Here is a 20,179-nt window from a genome sequence, read left to right as displayed (position 1 = left end):
AAACTTTACATCCTTACTTAACTAGGTATAGTAAAATTATAAATCTGGTATAATCATAACATATCACATGTCCAGCAGAATTTTCCAAATCCAGCTTCATATACTTCAAGAGCAGTTGTATTGAGATGCTTACTCTATTTATTATGCAAATAATATTATTAAAACAACCAGATGTTTAGAAAAATAATGCTTTTCAATTTTGTCTTAACATACTAACCTCAAGTGATGTAATAAACTAATTGTTTTGTTGAATATATATGTTTTATAGCACAATAACAATAAGTATAGGCATAGTGGCATAAAAATCAGTGACCTGGAAAAATGATGAACTTGTTTTACACAGTTACTTGAATAAGGCAGGTACAAAACTGCTAAAATGAATGTAAATGAGTAAGTAACTCTCTTGTATATTATTATAACGCACGATTATATGTAGTTACAGAAAGAATTTGTTGTGCTATGTGTCAGTAACAAGTAGTTACAAAAGACATATAAGATTTAAACCCTTACGATGCTTAATTTAAAATTCTGAATGTGGCCGCTTCCGTGGTCTTTTTGATATAACTGTTAAATTATGTTAGCTAGTTGATGTAAGCTTTTCTTGGGTTGAGAAGAAAGCTTTAGAAAAATGTTGAAGGGTGAAATTTTTTTAAAGATATTGCCATAATCATATATTACTTTTGAGACCTATCATAATTTATGAAAAGATTGTAGACTAATTGTCTTTACCCAATTGTTTAGTTACCCATTTCGCCGTACATATGCCGAACTTATCATCCAAGTGAACAACTGGTTGGATTCAGCTTCACGTTTTCGTCGAACGGAAAAATATTTTCTTATTAAAGATTTTTCTGTTCTTAATTCTCCATTCTACTTTGACTTTTCAATGATGAATTGAAATACGCCGTTTATAAATCGAACCTAAAGACATGAATATTGTAATAATACTCATTAATCCATTTATTGTTTTCAGACTTAGAAAAGGTCATAACCTATTCTGTCCGAACGGATCGACAATGTACTACGATGAGGCTTGTCTCATATTACAAAATGTTCTCAACGATTCTATGTCGTTAAGTAGAATCACAGACGAATGTTACAAGGTTAGTTATGGAATGTTTTGATTTTACTTTCCATTTGTTATGTTGTAATGCTTTGTAATCATTTATCATGTAGCACATTTATCAAATGGTACAAAGCAGGGAGAGGTAGGATTTATAATATGTTACCACGTAGTTGCGAGACTACTGTAGCAATGTTGATGTTTGTTATTTGCGGGATGTGCAATGGCGCCTAGACTTAGAGGCAGCCCGTACAATCAGACACTAACATGTTGTCTTGTGTCAGTGTTCTCCTCAGAGATGGGCAGACATAGGCCCTCTGCAGACACTCTACCTCACCGTTCCGATCACGGCTGTTACCACATTCTATTACACGCCGTCCACCTCTATGGAAACTCAGTCTTGCTGGTGAGTCTAAAGTGTTTCATTTTTACGATTCCTATGTCTACCTTTCAAAATTCAAGTGAGGCGGACCTTTTTGTACACCCTCTGTGGTAACGTCACGGCGAAGTGGGTGCTTGTCTAATTCAGGTGCACCATATGAACGCCCCCGGGGCAGTTGTTTTCTCAACTTGTCGCTGTAATTTGCGAGTAACCAGTTTGCTTACTCCAAAACCTGCTGTCTGCCCGTTGTTCGTGGGCGTAGCTGAATCTCGTATGCAAATGTATTTTTTTGTTCAAAACTGACACCTTTTTTCATGTAAAATTCTTCAACAATGTAACTCGTTAATGAACTACGGCATATACAATTTAATCATGGACTTATTTCGACGCGAGAAAATTCAGGTGATGCACGGCGCTTCCGGCGTTACGTTATAGCTTTCCAGATTTTGTTCCAATGCATTGGCAGGTTTTAAGGTCCACTGTTAATTAAGAGACCAATTTTGTCTTGTGCAGACCGCCCTACCCGGAGGTCCAAACCACTCTACTCAAGAGGAAAGCCGTCTGCCGACGTTGGGTCGTCCAACGGTCCCTGACATAATAATAATCGACATACTAATACAAAAAGACAATATTTAGTCTTGCTCAATACTAATTTTTGTACTTTTTAATTGAAACGTATACAAAATAAGTGTGGTCAGATATTGTGTAGGTATCACTCAATCTTTCTTGTTACTAAAGAAACAATTAACATTATTTAGGGCATAATTTTAACAATAGCTGTTTATGTTAACCTGTTTCTTCATGATCAGGAGACAGATAACGACTCACCTACGAGGATTTACAGTGTCCGATGATCTGGTGTAAAACCTACATAACAGCAGAATCGATTATGCACTGAAAAGCGGGCGTTGATTGCAACAATCCAAAGAGTTCATTGATAAACTTGATACGTGGGATTTTAATACTGCCAGATAATTGTAGAACGGAATTTAAGATAAATTTTAAGTACACATTTTGAAATAAACAATTACGTTAAGATTACTATTTTACTTCAAATGATCTCTAAACATTGATTTTAAACTTTCATTTTTTTAAATTTATATTTTCTTTTAAAACTGGGCATTTAACTCAAATATGCACTTGATTGCTGTCAACCATAAATCAAGAAATATGGGCTATTTTTTGTCAATGCTATCAGATGTTTAATATCACAAAATGATCTAAATGTTGATGTTTAAGAATATTTTGGACAGGTCTCTCACCCTCTGGAGACATCCGGAAGGGAGGGTCGTCTCCAAAATGTTTATTTATTTACGCTACAGCTATTTATAATTTATTTTAACAGTAAAATTACAGAATAACACTCTGTTCTTTTAAGGTTCATTATGACTATGGAGGTTTGCTGGTTAATATTTGATATTTTACACGTGTATACAAACATTTTAGAATATCATATTGATTTCAATAATGTATTTAACGGTTTTTTATTTCAGGGTAACTTATAAATTTGACCAACATGGACTGTACAAGTACGTACTTGACTTGAGTTGTGATACTATCGAAGTCATAGAATTTCCCTCCTATTCACACATGTGTAAGTTTAATCAGTTAATCAATCGAAGTTTGTTTATCCAAACACATTTAAATTAGGATTTGATTAATTTAATTAAAACGAGTACAAAGGTTTCCACCACTTCAGTCCTTTAGTATAATGTTCCACATGGAGTTGAAGATGTTACTGAAGGTAACTACCAGTTTACAAACCGGTGCTTACCTGACCAAGTAGGCTACTAGCCTACATTTCGACATGAAGGATTGCCGCCCTTGATAGCTCAGTGGTTAGCCTCTTGTCATGAACCCTAGGAATATGTAATTTTTGCGCGCTAACAAACAATCACCAGAGTCTAGCATTTAAGTAATGTGACAAACGGTTAAATGCTAGAGATTCAGATCATTAAATACACGAAAAATATTAGTGAAATGGTTAAATAAGTAATGTTACTGATCGAGATCAGCTATAAAGAGTGTTAGCTTACTTTTAAATATTAGCTTGTCAGTGGCTATCATACACTGTTAGCAATTAGCCAACAATTAGGCGTATTTTATTGACCTAGGCGGTTTTATTTTATATTTTATTTTTGCCACATCCATAAGTCACAGGATCTACTGAGATATCTCGAATAGTTTTATTTTGGATTAAAAGTATAAATACCAGATTTGGACCATCCGTCCAAATGTCGTTATCGCACAAATTTTTGTCTGTACGTATGTATGTATTGGCCGCATTCTATCGAACGAAACCGATTTTAGCCAAATTAGGTATTTCATGTATTACATGCCATATACATAGCCATATTACATGTATTTTTTAAAACTTTTTCACCAAAAAATCGTTAAAGGTTAAATAACTAAAATTGTATACAAAAAACTCAACTATTTTAATTACCTTTTCGCTAATTAAAGTCTAACAAAATTACGCACAATGTGTCCTCCAGAATTTTTGTTAATATTTACAAAATATTGAATGAACAAAACCTTTTTAATATCTTACTGAAATATGATAAGTACCCAAGTGGATAATCTGATTTTAGTGTGGAATGCACAGAGAAGGTTTAAAAATATCAAACGATTTCTGCCGTTTTATAATGTTTCTAAACCAATTATTTGACCTAAAATATCGTGTTTTGTCTAAAATAGTTTGAAAAATTCAATTTTACATACATTTTTAATTTGGAACTGGTTAACTGTTTTAAACATGAAATGAACCACACGTGAACATTATCTTAAAAATCTTTATTTTTGTTTGTAGTCTTCGAAAATATTTCGATTGTGCAAAAGAATGATTAAATCTTAAGTCCAACCAAGAGTTCTCAAAATTATCCGACAGTGTAGGAAGTTAAAATATAACGAATATAGTTTGTAAACAAAAACACCGTGTTTCATTTTGAAATATAGTTATTAGTTTATTTTTACTAACTCCCCGTTATAATGAAGATGGAAATGATCCACCAATTTATTTAAATCTTAGGAGCAGGTTAAATTATCTTTTGAAAATAATTATTTATTAATATAAGTAGTATTTTAAGCAACCGACTATAACACGTATACGAAGCTATGAATATGTTCTGATAGTGTATACAAATAGAAGTAATTGCCAATTGTTGGTAATTCACTTATAGTCCAATCTCGTAATTTGAATGTCCACGCAGATTTCTTTGTATTTTGGAAAAGTATCGTACAGAAAACATCCTTATTTCAACCATTAGTTTATACCTAGACGTTTGTCTGTATCAGTTAAGATGTCTCATCATTTGTTGTGTTTGCAGCTCTGCTGGTGTTCACCGTGATCGTGCTGGTCTTCTGGATTGTCCAAGTGTGCTTGTCGAATCTCAACGTGCAGAAGAGGCTGCAGAGTATACTGAAGCAAAGGCTCTTTCCAGAGATAGAGCTGGAGAACGTTCACAGTGCTGATTTTTCGGAGTCAGAGATTGAATTTACGAAGGTCACGTTCGATGAAGTAACTCAGAGAGAACGGGTTGTAGAGTACACAACTGTAAGATTTTCCACTTTATTTCAAGATAACATGTTTGTGACTCAAGGCTAATTTGTAGTTTAGACATAAAAGGAACGTCTCCCTTAGGGATCAGTGATACCTAGTTAGGTAGACCCTTGCTCGAAACTTGTATACTTTATTACGTACATCTCCTTCAAGTTATTTTCGTTATTATGCTCAAATGGGTGAAGCAGCTGTTTTAAATTGAGAATGTACTGTTAGCTGTGCTAACAGATCTCTAATCACTAGGAATGGATAGGCTCTCTAACAGATAGTTCACAGGTTTGATTTCTGAAAGATTACAAAACTTTACTGTTGGGATGATTTAAACAGCGCACTTTGAAGTCTGCATAGTTCAGTGCTAAGACTGTGTAGAGAGTGAAATATCTCTTCCACCATACTTGGATGAAAAAGTTAGTTTCTTAGGTGGTTATTATCCGGAAATTTATAATTCAGTATGCATTAATAGTTTTAAAACTTAGTTAATACGAATTTTACTGCTATTATTACTTTTTAATTGCTGGAATATATATATATATATATATATATATATATATAATATATATATATGTATGTATGTATATATATAATTTTGAAGTTCTCCTGACTAACTTTGTTTCAAACTTTATTTGAATCAATTGAAATTGTTTACTTTTACTCTGCTCATATACTTTAAAAGTTAAACACAATTACATGAATTAATAATTCTACAAAATCAACATATTCTAGATAAAATATCAATAAAATTATATACATTACTCTTTTAGTATAATCAGCAATAGTCGACGTTTAAAAAAATGTATTGTTCTTCATATCTTACACTTCAGATTTAATTTTCTCTCGAGGCTTGAAGCAACATTGCTATATTGGTATGAACTACCTTGGCAGAAATTCAATTTTATAACTTGAACATTTTCAAAAAACTGTATTTGTTGGAAAGAATTCGATAGTATAATCCTTTACATACGAATGGCATACATTTCGTATACTGTATGGTTTTAATGATTCTAGATGGTATTTTCAACACAATCTTCTTCCAGAGCATTTACACATTTAACTTAATTATTGAACTAATTGTCATCCATGGTAGATGAATAGTTAATATTTTACGTTATCGCTCCAGAAGGCACTTTCACATGCTTAGAAATATGATCCTAGCTTGAAATAATAGCACCAAAGGATTTCGAGCAAGATTTTCAGACCATCCACAAAAATTTAGACCCTTGGGAGCTTTTCAGCTGTGAACTACTGAATCAGGATTTGGGAGAATATTTAGGTCGTGACAAAATTAAAACGTCTTCCTAAGGGCTGGCTGCCAGAGATAGCTGAATATTTCTTTGACGATGGAATTCAAGATACTGTCCCCAAGTTTAAAGGTACTTAGTACGTTAGTCTTGTTACACCTTCTCACGGGAAATGTATAGCTCGATATATATATATATATATATATATATATATATATATATATATATATATATATATCGAGCTATATATATCCGTATAAAGTATAATACAACAAAATCAATAAATTGATACTGATATGAATCGAATAAACTTCATGTGAATAAACTTCAGAATTTCGGAAAATGGAGAGTATCAAAAGAATACAACATAAATAAACATCCATTCCCTACTGTTAAAAATCTCCTACTCATTGTAATAAAAACATGAAATTTATTTCAGAAAGGAACCAACACTGGAAGAAGTCTTGATCAACTGAACGCCTTCCACCTTCCGGAACAAAAACCTGTAGAGTTCGTGGAATTTGAAGCTTTGCTGGCATTTCGAGGGTATGTCTAGGATAGTCAACAAAAACCTCTAGTAAGCAGCGTATCCTGGAAGAGGGCACAGAAGAAAAATAACAAAACTTGCCAAAAAGGGTATATATTTACCAATTATATTTATTTGAAATAACCAATGGTAACCTGTATTGCAATACGTATACAATTTCAGTTATGTACTAAACAGAACTTTTGAGCTTACGCGATATGAACTTTTCCTGGGAGTTTGACCATGCAGATCTCGTTTGCATCAAGGTTTATTTCTATGATGGTGAATATCACTTTATGGGATTTGGCTGAGCTCAAGACAATATTTTTAAATCGGTATTAAGGGTACGGCAACGAGAAAATAGCAGAATATATAAATTTGTAAACAGACTGTGTACAACCGTAGGAGACGACTTCTCTTGGTGACTTGGTGTGTAGACTTTTATTGTTTAAACTCTACTATAAAACCAAACTTAATGACCAAATATGCGAATGTAGTCCTATTCTGTGGTAAGATATCTCGAAAAATATTTCATCCGCAGACTTTAAATTTTGCATTAAACTTTATTTCTACATGCACAAGGATGAGTTCCATGATGGTGCTTATCCAAACAACGAACACAGCTTAACTTAATGTTGTCTTTCAGCGTAAAGTCCTGTGGAAGACTTTATTGATAACATGTCTTGTTGAATTAGGAAAACAATTTCTAAATATATTCAACTGTATTTTATAAGGAGATAGAAAGAAGATAGGCCTACTAAATGTTGTACTTGAATTTTGTATGTAGTATCAATTTGAATAGCGTTTAGTTATAAAATTACTGTTTGAAAGTTAATAACTAATCAGTATCGGTGTAGATTTGTCCGACTTTATCTCTTGAACAATTGTCTTAAATTAATGCATGCAATAATGCAATATATGGTATTAGAATTTTAAACGTGTATGAACGCCAACGTTTCACTCGTCTTGAAAAATTGTGGAATACTTCAGTGGAAGCAGTGTAAATGTTTTTATCTGTACAGATTTTTCTCCGAGAAAACAATAATTTCCTATCAACTTTTACACTACAATGTATATTTTTAACTAGACAAGTATTAGAAAAGTTTACTCTGGTTGAAAATTGTATTCCGAACTTGATTGATTAGAGAGGTATATCTCACTACAACATTTAGTCTCCCAATAACCTAAAACAACTGCTAGTATTTTAAAAATCAAAAAGACAGATTAAATTTAGCCAAACTTGTCGGTATCAACTGAAAAAGTGAAATAGTGCAACAAAGAGTTGCGTTAGTAAAATACGTTTTGAATTGGTGCACTTTTGAAAATAATACTGGGTTTGATATTTTCTATAATCACAGTCCTCATTAAAGATGTAGGTTGGATCGCAATGAACACAATATTTTGTAGAACATTACGACCTCTTGAAAGTTTTAGCGTAATTAAGGAAATATAATGTAAAACCATAACTTCACACAAATATATTGAGTGATTTACTACAATTACAAAGTCTTCGTTGGAAATATGGCTCCTTGGACATCTATCTATCTACTGCAACGGTAAATAACAATAGTAATTTTTTAGTATGTCTAGAAACTGAAAAAAAAAAAAATATTTTTATTTAATTTTCTTTATAGTTGAAGAACTCTAGAGTTTTAAAGAATGTACACCGTGTTATGTATGATGTATAATGCCTCATCAGAAGAATAATTGTGTTTATATTAGCATTCAAACAAGCAAATTGACTATCGGATCACACCCGAGTTACTAGTTACCAGGATTGGGTATTAAGCCGACACTAGCGCAATTTTTATTCATGCAGGCGAACCCATTCGACCACAGCCATGAAAGTTAGTCACACTCGATCTCAAACTGTCTCTTCTCAAAGAATGAGGTATAATTATATTCTCTTCTTCTGTACACAATTTAATCTACTCATCTGACCATCTTGCCTGTCACTAGATTTGTGGTAACCATGTGGGTTTACCTAAACGTGGAAGAACGAACTTATTCCTTCTTCCAAAGTTCTGCCTGGGATGGCCTCAAGATGGATGATCTTCTTTTGGGATGGTGAGGAATAGTCCTCGAGTATATGTATTTACACGTTTTACATATTTTATAATATCCCCTCTACCACGAAAATCGTAATTCTGTAAGTAGAAGAATAATTAGTAAGAATAGCTTAGCAAATACTCAGCATAAGTTTTTCACAATAATTTATTTCGATATTTTAGTATCTCCTGTCGGCGAGAAAAAAATATGCACTCATGTTTGAAGCAAAGTCGATCGTGAATAGTTGATGTATCCGACTATATGGAAAAGTATTGGGTAGTAATAGTTGTGTTACTTTAGAATTTGGTACTGGTCTGACAAACTTAAGACAGGTCGAATTTCGTTCCGGGTGAAAGTCGAGAATCACCTATCATTTAATTGCTGCTATGTACTTTGATGATGTCCTTATTCGTAAATGTTATAGCGATAGATTACATGCAGGTTACTGTGAAGTAAAATTAGTAAAAGGACGTCTAAAATTCTACTTTTAATGTTTCAAAATCACTAGACATTGGTCAGAATTAATATTACATCCGCAGTGTCACACGCAGATAGGTATATAAGTTACGTGCCGTTAATTTCAACCCTAAATAAATCACCTTAAAAGGTACCCCGTGTAAGACTGCTGTTTACAAAGATCGATCTAAAAAATCAATTAATCAGTCTTTTTAAAAAAATTTACTAGAGAAGTATATTTGGACACACATATTTCTATCATGTTTTCTGATGTTGTAGCTTCTTGTTACTTAAAATTGCAAGATAAACACAAGTACCTAGATAGCCTCATAAAGGTTTTTAACTGCAATAGAGTATTGCCACGCACATTTATGTACATTGTGTACAGTTTATAAAGTAATCGTTGGAACTGCAGCTTTTTTATAACATAGAGTTGAAAGAGAAATAAAGTATATGGACACGAAATTATTTCGATAGATATTTGGTGCTGAAGCTTCTTGTGAACATGGAACTCCATGTTTAAGTGTAGTGGAAATGGTATCAATTTTCGTGGTTTTTTAAGGAAACCCAGACATCCTGCCCTGATATACACTGCAATGAAGTCACATCTATAAAAGATTTTACGTTTTAGAAAATAAACTCAAAGATCATACAAACATATTAGTGAGTTCATGTTTCTTTTTTCGGCTGTACTAATAGCTAGGTGACCCAATTGCTCCCTTGCACACTACAAGATTCAACGCCCTATCTAGCATAAAGGTATCATAATAATTGTACATATAAATTGTCAAGATCAGGCAATCAAGTATTATATATATCCGAGTCAAATATATATATATATATATATATATATATATATATATATATATATATATATATATATATATATATATATATATATATATATTGTTTATATATAAACACCTATTGTATATATTTAATTTCAAGATTGCGTTTAGCCCAAAACAATCTAAAATTATTCAGTGAAAAGTTCCTTGAGTAAATTTAATCACCTTGTAGGTTTAAAATATAATTTAATTGATACGTTAAACCTAAAAATCAGGCTATGCTGACGTAGTATGGAAGTATGCTAATAAATGCGTACTAAGATTGAATGTTAGTGTCTTATTTCCTAATCAAATCTATGAGTTCTCCATTTAGAGGTCATTGATATTTTCAATCAGAATAGTTGGTGTTCAAAATGACATGACATCTTCATTACCTAAAATACCTCATCTTCATTACCTAAAAGACCTCATCTTCATTACTTCTTGTGACTTTACTAAAGAGGTCGTCACGATTGTTCTAAATATATGTATTAGGGTTAAATTAAGGTACTTATGTATTAAGTTTGTTCCTAGTAACTCGGTAATTCAATCGACTAGTATGTGATAGGGCTACTATTTTGAACGGCAGCAAGAATAAAAATTTACTTTTAGGGACCATCTTTGCATCTTTTGGTCAAAAATGTAGAGATTTACAAAAAAGATTTTACTCACTATTAAGGTGAGGCGAAGTCTATTAAAACATCCAAATTTACCCAAATGTTAAATTTTTTGGCAAATAATAAGGGAATGTCGTCCCTTAATTTATTGCATTTTTGAAAATTTCCTGACTTTCCCCATAGTTTTAAAATTTTAAACGTTATGAATGTGTATGATTACTCATTCTTGTAAAAAGTAACAAGTAACCTTTGCAGTATATAGCAGATTGTACAGAACAATTCTTGTAAGATGAAGATAATTTTAATTGTGACAAGGTTCTACTGGGCGTTGGCAGCCTCTTTCTACCTCCACTTCCACTTGAGTCTGAGCCGAGGGGAAAGCCGCAAGAGGGTGTTTCTGCGAGGTGTACTTCTCCGGTCCGCCATATACTGTGTAGCTGGACTCTGCTACAACCACATCAACAACACCTCTCCCAGAATACAAGACTTTCAGCCCCAGTTGCGTACCATTGCCGACTTTAGGGCGCTTGGCATCCTGCAGCGAGTAGGGCTGGCACAGCTGGTCACCTCTGCAGTGGAAGTCTGCGTCATGTCGAGGACTATCAAGGTAAGTGTGTAGTCTGAAGTTACGCAGTTCCTGAGGCGTTCGTGAGGAATATCATAAGTTATGATTGTATAACGCTTCAATGAGATCACTCTAATGTGTTGTGGTTCTTCATGGTGGAAGTCTTGAACCACATAAAACATTGCACGGGCAGTATGCTACAACGTTGAGTTTAACAGGCAATAGGTATCTCATAAAGAGTAATAATAATTAACACGTATAGCCTTAAGTCAACTCCATTGATGCTATATAAATTGTGATGTAGTTACTGGCTGACAAGGTTAGGTCTTAATTTCTCCTTAAGCATTTCGATTTTTATTACTGCATTTTTATAATATAATGGTTTGTTTTAAATAAGTTACATTGATTCAACAAGTATTTTTGGTTTCCAATCTTCACTGATGAATCAACATAAGCATAATTTGGAAATAGCTTTCTTTTTCTAGAAATTACAATTTTTATGATTTGCTGAGTAAATACGTATGTCAGTCAGTTACCTGATTATAATAAGTGATAGAATATTATGGTGATTCTATATTTACTCTTTTTCATTTTTTATATAGTGACATTATCACAGTTGTTATTATAAAGTTTGAGTTAATATTTAAAAAAAAACTGTTACTAGTTTCTCCTTTCAACTAAAAATGCCATTTTGATATCTTCCTCGTTGTGATCTTCAAGGTACCTTGTTCCAGCGTGGCCCTCTCCTCCGGGATCTGGAAGATTCATGGCTCCAGTGGTTGGTCTGTATTGCTCTAGCATCTATACACGTCAGTATCACCTACTCGCTTCCCCTGCCCAACTGCCCCACTGGGTACTCTGGTCCGGGAGGCCTCTACGACAACTTCTCGACACCGCACTGCACCGGCGGCGCCGTCAAATATATCGATCATAAGATTTTCGGAAGAAGACACATGCCTCCAGTGGAGCTGCTCCGACAGACCTTGATGGTATATCAGATCCACGAGCCATTCGAACCTCAAGGTATAATGCGATGTTTGAAAAACCTCGTCATTTTGGAATTAAGCAGTCCCACAAGCACGTAAAGCAAAGGAGGCTGCTTGAATTTTTAAATGAGAGAATTTTTGTCTAATAAAATAAAATTCGTGATAAAATTCACGATTTATGCCAAATATAAATTCAGGAGATTGTTCAATGTTTGACTCATATGGAGTAGATTAAGTTTTTCAATACATTTTTCTACCCGACTGTATTTGCGGGCCCCGTATAAAACTTCAAGGGGGTTTGTAGCTACTCCAGCGGAGTGAGATGAGGGAAATCGTAAGTGAATGTCATAAAGTTATACAAACAAAAGCTAAACAATTGTGAATTGTATGTAATGTGGTAAATAACGTATTCATAATTTTGCAGAAATCATTAGTTATTGCTTTATATATAACCTTATACACAATTCTCCACTCTAAATTAAATATGCAGTGTTTTGCGATATGTAATCTCTACTACCTTTCTTCTTATCAACAATAGATTGTGCTGAACTATAGTGTTTTATATTATGAAGAAAAATTATTATCCGTTGTATTGTACTTTCTTGTAATGTTTATAATAGCGTTACGTCTCACTCTATCTTGAAATAGACTACTGTACACCATAATAAGAGTATGGAGATTCCTTTCTTGTTACTTGCTGTTTCCTCTCGTAGATGTCGTCAGAGTTTAGATATCTCAATACTTCGAGTTGGCCACTAATGTGTCTATTGTTATGGGTCAACACGATAACTAATCACTGGAGATAAACGAATTCACGTGTGTTCAAACAGGCTGCGCGTGTTTAATACTGCGCAAAGAGTCCTTAATAAAAGTAACATACAAACAATAAGAATATAAACATTTCAAAGAAATCACAATTTGAACCCGTAAATAAATAAGAAATTTATAAAAATATAATCTTTGTTTCTCGTATTTTATTCATATAATTCATTAAACAACTAAATAATGAAAATAATCATGTTCTTTTACAAACATATCACTAAAATGTGATATATTCAGGGATAAGCTGAAAATATACCTTTAGGTAATTTTTTTTTCGAGAAAGAATTTAAGAGTGATTTTTTTATCATCTCCTCTAGGTTATTGAGTATAAAATGCGTAAACCATTAGATCCGACTGATATTTAAAATATTTAACACATATTTATTATTTGTATCCTTTCACAAAATAGCTTTATAAATGTTTTATATTGGACCATGCAAAATCTTTTCCCAACATCTTAGACATTTAGAATATTTTAGAAATCTATCCGGCTACATGAAATATTTACAATATTGTCATTGAAGATCTTGATAAAGGAGGTAAATAAATTGTTCCTTTACAAGAATTTAATAAAGGTTTAATATATTTGTGAAATTAATTTCAAATGTTGTGCGTCTATAAAGCTGTGCCAATTTGTATCACTCCTGATTTGGAATGAATGCAATACTGTTGTTCATGCAATGTATGAAATATATAAATACGCTCAGCAATATTTTGTGTAGCATCATGACCTCTATACGAGTATACTTGTCTGAAACCCCCCCCCCCCCCAATGTCATCCGAGTATTTTCAGAACAATATTATTGTTAAATGTAAAGAAAACACGAATCTTGAAGTAACCTGACTGAGTTTGCGGCTGAGTACGGGGGACAATTACAATCTTTGGTTCAGCCGTCAAACATTTTTCTCAGAAAAAATGCGGATAATAAGTTCAAATTGCGTTCTCATATTAAACACGCACATAGAATTAAGAAGAATATTTTTACTGAGATATGTGTTTTATTTCTTCAATAAATATTTTAAATTATGTATATTAGCTGTTTTAATCTAAAAAGATTGATGTGTTTCGGCTACACATTTCCATTCTTAATGTACGGATTGTTGTTTCGGGGACTGAAAAATTCTTAATTTTATTACAGACAGTTTTCATATTGCAAAAGATAACAAAGAGAATAGTCTTTAGTTCTAAGGTCGGAAATGTGTTGTAAGGTTTTACGTTGGGAGTATTTCTGAATTCTTCTGTTCCTATATTATGCTTTATAAGTTTTTACCTCCAATTACATGAAATTATTCAAAATTCACGACCAATAGACGTAGCCTCGTTGTGCCGTGATAATAAATTGGGTTCAGAAAGTATTGGCCAAAATATGCTTTGCGCACTCCATCGAATATTAAGATTGTCTGCAAAATTTTGCAAGTTTTGAAAATCTTTTATTTAATAAGTTATGATCATAGCAATATACATATACAGGGTGGCCTAGTGTTACATTTTTTGGGGTGATAATACAACATAAATGTAACTCAAACATTAAAATTAAAAAAGTTTTTATTACTCACACATGACAAGAGAAGAATTATTTTCGTTTTATAATAAAAACATGAACATTTCATAAAAAATGTAAAGTTTCCTTGACATTTTGATACATTTCTCGAACTTTATTATTGCCAATGTATTTTATATCAAAGTTTGAGTAAGTATGGATAATTTTTAATGTATCTGAATCACTGTATCTGAATACTAATCAAATCTAATTAAACTAGGAAGTTAAAAAATTACAAAACGCTGACTGACATTCACAATTTTTATAAAAAATGCTAGTGACTAATATACATGTCATAGAAACTGCTTCATAACCTAAGCTTTCAGAAAATATCATACATAGTTTTATTTTTATCGTTTAAGTACAGTTATGTGAGTTTCAATAGTATAAAATAGGATATGAAAAAATTTTACTAGCAAAACACAAGTGCCTTTAGATTTTTTACAGAGTAATGACTTACACTGACACTGTAAATATTTTTCAATTAGATCCTGATTAAAATAACACATATCTAGGTAATAATTACTACGTTTAAAAAGACAAGAAAGGATAGCTATCCTTACTTAACCATATCTGCTACCCCATCTTATCATGCGTTAAGATCTGACACCAAATTACCTGGTTTGGATAATTTTTATTTGTAGCGGATTTTGGTTATTTAGCGTACTAGTTGGCAGTGATTTCAATGTCGTTTACAAATCAGGAATATGGAGAAATGCATTTTGTGTATGGTTTCTGTAATGGCAATGCTAGTGCGATATTTGTACATATATATCGCACCGAAGACACATTTTAAAGAATGTTCTGTTATATTAGGCTTGCTTGGGACTTTGACCTCATGTTTGTTGATGGCACTGGCGATGCAGGCTTCTCGTGTTTTTGTGTATTTTCACCATCCATACAGCAGAGTGATTCGACTCACCTGTTGGGGAATCTTTCAGGTACTTGAGCAGTTTGTAAACATGACTTTTTAACTGTAAAACATTTGTAATATTGACTATATTCACTATTTCTCAATGTTGTGTGAATGGTTACACAGATGTATGCCTTCAAAAGTTAGTAAATGCTCACTTTAATGAAGGCAAGTGGCCAAACCTCGTAAAATACCAACTGATTAAACTGGTGTGGTTTAAAATCATCGAACCACAAGAACAACTGGATTACAAATCTTATCTAGTAAAAAAGGTCCGGCTACCGTTCATAAAGTCGTTGAACGCAGTTGGAGCTGTATAGAAAACGGCAGACAAAATTAAAGTTATGAAATTCGAGTATTTTAGAGTACATTGGAATATTTAAAGGTTCTAAATATATTTCTGTAAAATACATGACACTGGCATTGGGAAGAAGGAAAGGAAGTTATTATAAACCTTTTCGTGTGATGTTAGCCTACGAGTTTTTAGAATTTCATCAGTTTTGAGAATTGTAATTTTCCAAATTTAGAAGTCTTTTTCCATAGCTAAGTTTTAGTTTTCACCCAATTTGATACGGTCGTGACGGGAAATTTAAGTTAACCACGCTGTAATGGCAATCTAAATTTGTATGAATAAAATGATCCACTCTGAGGCCGTTGTTTAATAAACCTGTACATCAAATTTGATGATTTTGACACGTTATCTATGTTTGATCTCGCTATATGTTTGATCTCGTGCTGTTGCTGGGAGGTTTGCTCTCCGGTTTTCGTTTGCACGATGTCTGCAGTTCCGATCAAAAAAGCCTCATATCCGTTTCTAACGTGTTTGTCGACATTAGCTTCGTATACCTTGAGTAACCCGGACTTTATCTGATCATCTCCGTGTGTTTCCAGCTGTTGGTGGGAGGTGTGCTCTGCGGTTTTCGACAATACGATGGTCCTATTCCGATCAACAGGTATCTCATGTCCGTCTCTTACGTGTTGGTCGCCAGTGGCCTCGCTTACCTTGTGTTACTCGGACTGTATCTTTTCATCTCTGTATGGAACTTGTGGTCTGGTTCTCCTTTCATCTACACTGGTAAGAAATTTTGTATTTTTCATAGTTTATGAAAAATATGCTTCCTAAAAGGGAGGTTTATTGCGATTTTTCATGTTTTAGGGATTAAATTATTCCGTGTATCACTTGGTTAGTGAAGGAGGTTTGAATACGTTTATCAGATTGTAGATTTTCAATGATTAATGTAGTTAATAATATTACAGTCACTTAAGAGACTGATGAAGATAGTTAGGATACAATTTATACTCCACTGAATAAAACAAATGGTACAGAATGTGTGCAAAACATGTAAAATACAAAATCAATTGAAACTGGAACAAGAAAAATGCCACGAGAATGGATGGTCTTCATTATAAAGTAAAAATTATTTTCAGACGACATAGTTTTAGACTACATACATGTTTCTTTATCTGACTGGCAGTAACCTACAATTGGGTTGGCTGGCAGTAACTTGGCTTGTACTATTGATGTTCCATATTCTAACACATGCATACTATACAAAACACTAAAGGGAAATAGACAATTTCGAATAAACCCTCTAAAACATACCATATCGAAAATGTCCCTACAAAAACAAAATATAAAGTCTTGTCGCCACGAATTTAGTAACTGAAAGTTTATTTCTAGTAGAGTTAGAAATTGAAAGCAATTAGATATCATTACAAATAAATTAAAAAACAATAATGACTTTATAAGCTCAGATACCTAATTACTTATTTAAAGTTAGAATGATTAGTTGAGGTTAATTGGGGGACGAGTATATTACCAAACAATAGTCGTTAATTAATAGTATAATACATGACATCTCCAGGAATCCCCGAACACCCGAAGGCCAGCTACGGGGATTTATAATTTAGGTATATAGGTGAGTTGGTGAAATCAAGAGCCTTATATCAATTTTCATCCCTTAAACCTCGGCCAGGCTCTCTCGTTCGTGGAATTGTAGTGTGGACGACTAGACGTCTAGTGATGCAGAAAACCAAATTCCAATCCACCTTAGCCTCAAATAACCTCAAAGTAAGAAGTTTCAAACAGGATCACGCCAATAGTTGAATCACTACAAACGGCCTTATAAACGTTATCTGAAAATGTTGCAGGAGCCAATATTCTTGTGATGTTTGTGGGTAGCAAACTGTTCCTTCATACTTTTCCATTTGCCTGGGAAATCCCTCAGGAGAATATGGACACCCACAGCGAGTTCCTGTTGATGGCCTTCTGGAGTGTCTGCGTCTGGAGTTTCATCTGTTATCACCTCTTGCAGAGAGGTATTGTGTGTCACGTCTGACAATGTAGGGTTTACATTATACATGATATCTGAATGTGTTGTGTCATTACTGCATTTCTGTAGTGTTAGATCGATTCCCTCGAGTTCAGATTAACAAATTAAAAAGTTATAGAAAGGTAACATTTGGAGTTTATTTGATTTCAAAAGTAAAGGACAATATGTTCAGCCTTATTCTGCCCGTCCTCATAGCCACTGGTTTGTGCGAGGATTATAATAAATTAGAATAAAGAATAGAGTCTGTACAGTACAAGGTCAGCGGCACTGATAAAAATACAATCAGGATTTGAACCTGCACTATCTCTAAGATCCAAAGTCGAAATCTTAGACTGCTCGGCTCCTCCAAATAATTATAAATTATAAAAGGAACAATTCTTCAGTAACACAATCGTAGCTATTATATCGCAGGGTTGAAGAATGATTCGCCCCTTGGTTCTGAGACATTTAACCAAAAATTTTACATTTCAAATATAAAAAAAAATTAAAAAAAGTCTCCTTATATACGCGTTACCAAGGAAACTATAAAAGTAAATCTCAGAAATCTTAAATTCTTAACATTACTTTTCGCATAAGGCAAACTCTAATCTATTCGGGTCACTGTACCTCCACGGAAAGGGCATGCTGTGGGAAATGCTTAAAATGTTAATAATGCTTCAAATATTAATTCATATTTATATTGTATAAATGAAAAGTAACATATTCATAACTGAGTCATAATCAGTATTATGCAGAGAATAGATAAAAATAAAGATTGTGGTTTTAGTACTCGTATCAGATTGGCTAGCGGGCCGTTTATTATTATCTATAAGATATCGACCATCAACAGAGAGTATTATCATGATTGGTGGCATTAAATTCTTATCACTCAGTCCTTGATGACAGTCATAGAGATAAGCCGTTCGTAATTGTGCAATCTGTTCGGCCTGCACATCTTATCCTGCATGGTACTGTACGTTTAATCTTAAAAACTGTAAGTGACAATTTTTTTTATTTTTGCGACAGTTTTTTGTGAATTTCCGCCAATGGTTAGCGACGTGTAGTTTTAGTATGGACTAAATAATCAATTATTAATTTTAAAACTCAGCTTTCATGTAACATGTTGTCCAATTCGCTCATTAGCAAAGTTGGCTCTATTTCGAAGTCGTATGTCGGCTCGAAATCTGACCTCGTGGTAGTGTGACGAGTGTTCGCAGAACTCATCCTCACTGACAAGTCATTTTTCACACTCGAAAGATTAAAAAATCTAGACATTCTTCTGTTATACAGAGGAAAATTGCTGGTGGGAAAACTGTAAACAGAGATGGTTTTAGCGTAATCTAACAGAGCTTTATTGGTTTACAAGCATCTTTTGACGAATTTCATCAAAGATTTTCTTATCTAGGAGCAGAAAATGTCGTACTTAAAGCGGAATTTGTTGAACTCTGAACTAAATATGAGTCCCCATCCCGATGGGTATTTGACGTGGACGGTGAAGTTACAAATGGGCGCTGTGCAACAGTACTCTTGAAACCATAACACTAAAATTATAAGTGTTTCGGTCACAAAAAGTGAAAATATTTATAAAATCGTTAAAACATGGCTTGCTCTGACTTACGGCAGACAGTCTATATCCATCGACCATCGTTTACCAGCACCGCGGAGCGGTCTTAACATTCCTCTGTCGTCGGGCAGCTCGAGTCCCGCTCAACAAATGGGTGAATGGATTCCGCGACCAAGAAGAAACGAATTTAAACTACGGACGTGGCAGCATTTATATCACCTGCGCCGGTTATCGTGCTGGATCATGTCACACCACAGAATAAATATATACTGGGGCGAGCTAAGTATTTAGTCAGAGATGAACTGTTGTCCTTCACTTGTTCGAAGGACGGGAAGGTAGTGGTGAGACAGATGATGGAGTCACCGGTGAGGAGCATCTCCGAGGTGAAGGTCTCCTACGTCTAGTGCTAGTGGTAATCCAGCGACAACGAAGTAATTATGCCAGAATTATAATGGTTAAATATATTTTTAAATCCGGATATGGTCATGGCAAATAAGACACTTTTATTATTGTACATTTTTGTTTGCATTGCATATTTTACACCCTTTTTTCAATTTTTTTATTTTTACATAGTTTTTGTATTATTTATTGAGATTTAATATTCACTTGCAATAATGATGACCGTTTTATGAATTATTCACTTAATGAATTATGTTTCACTTATGTTTCTAGACTCGTTAAACATTTTTAATTAAACATAATCTCACTATATTTATAATATTATTTTCCCTAAATTATCAAATTTATATAAAAAAACCC

The 20,179-nt window shown here is 33.5% G+C and overlaps 1 protein-coding gene across 1 annotated transcript; it reads left to right on the top strand.

Annotated features, from left to right (window-relative positions):
- The first annotated feature begins 980 nt into the window (after positions 1-980).
- LOC124356306 (heparan-alpha-glucosaminide N-acetyltransferase-like) lies at positions 981-17,917 on the top strand. Its single transcript, XM_046807494.1, has 11 exons — positions 981-1,103; positions 1,348-1,469; positions 2,939-3,039; positions 4,772-4,998; positions 6,682-6,788; positions 8,728-8,835; positions 11,033-11,324; positions 12,017-12,305; positions 15,448-15,572; positions 16,436-16,619; positions 17,696-17,917. Exons 1-11 carry the CDS (start codon positions 1,017-1,019, stop codon positions 17,881-17,883), a joined length of 1,830 nt encoding a protein of 609 aa, XP_046663450.1. The 5' UTR covers positions 981-1,016; the 3' UTR covers positions 17,884-17,917.
- Positions 17,918-20,179: the final 2,262 nt, after the last annotated feature.

This window comes from Homalodisca vitripennis, chromosome 2 (assembly GCF_021130785.1).
Source record: "Homalodisca vitripennis isolate AUS2020 chromosome 2, UT_GWSS_2.1, whole genome shotgun sequence".
Taxonomy (NCBI): Eukaryota; Metazoa; Arthropoda; class Insecta; order Hemiptera; family Cicadellidae; genus Homalodisca; species Homalodisca vitripennis.
The sequence above is the reverse complement of the archived record's forward strand: the minus strand, read 5'-3'. Positions and strand labels throughout refer to the sequence as shown.

Excerpts from the sequence above, each read along its gene's own strand:
- LOC124356306 (XM_046807494.1), top strand. The coding sequence starts at position 1,017 with ATGTACTACGATGAGGCTTGTCTCATATTACAAAATGTTCTCAACGAT. Across the intron at positions 15,573-16,435 it reads CCTGTTGGGGAATCTTTCAG|CTGTTGGTGGGAGGTGTGCT; the intron begins GTACTTGAGCAG and ends GTGTGTTTCCAG. Across the intron at positions 16,620-17,695 it reads TTCTCCTTTCATCTACACTG|GAGCCAATATTCTTGTGATG; the intron begins GTAAGAAATTTT and ends AAAATGTTGCAG.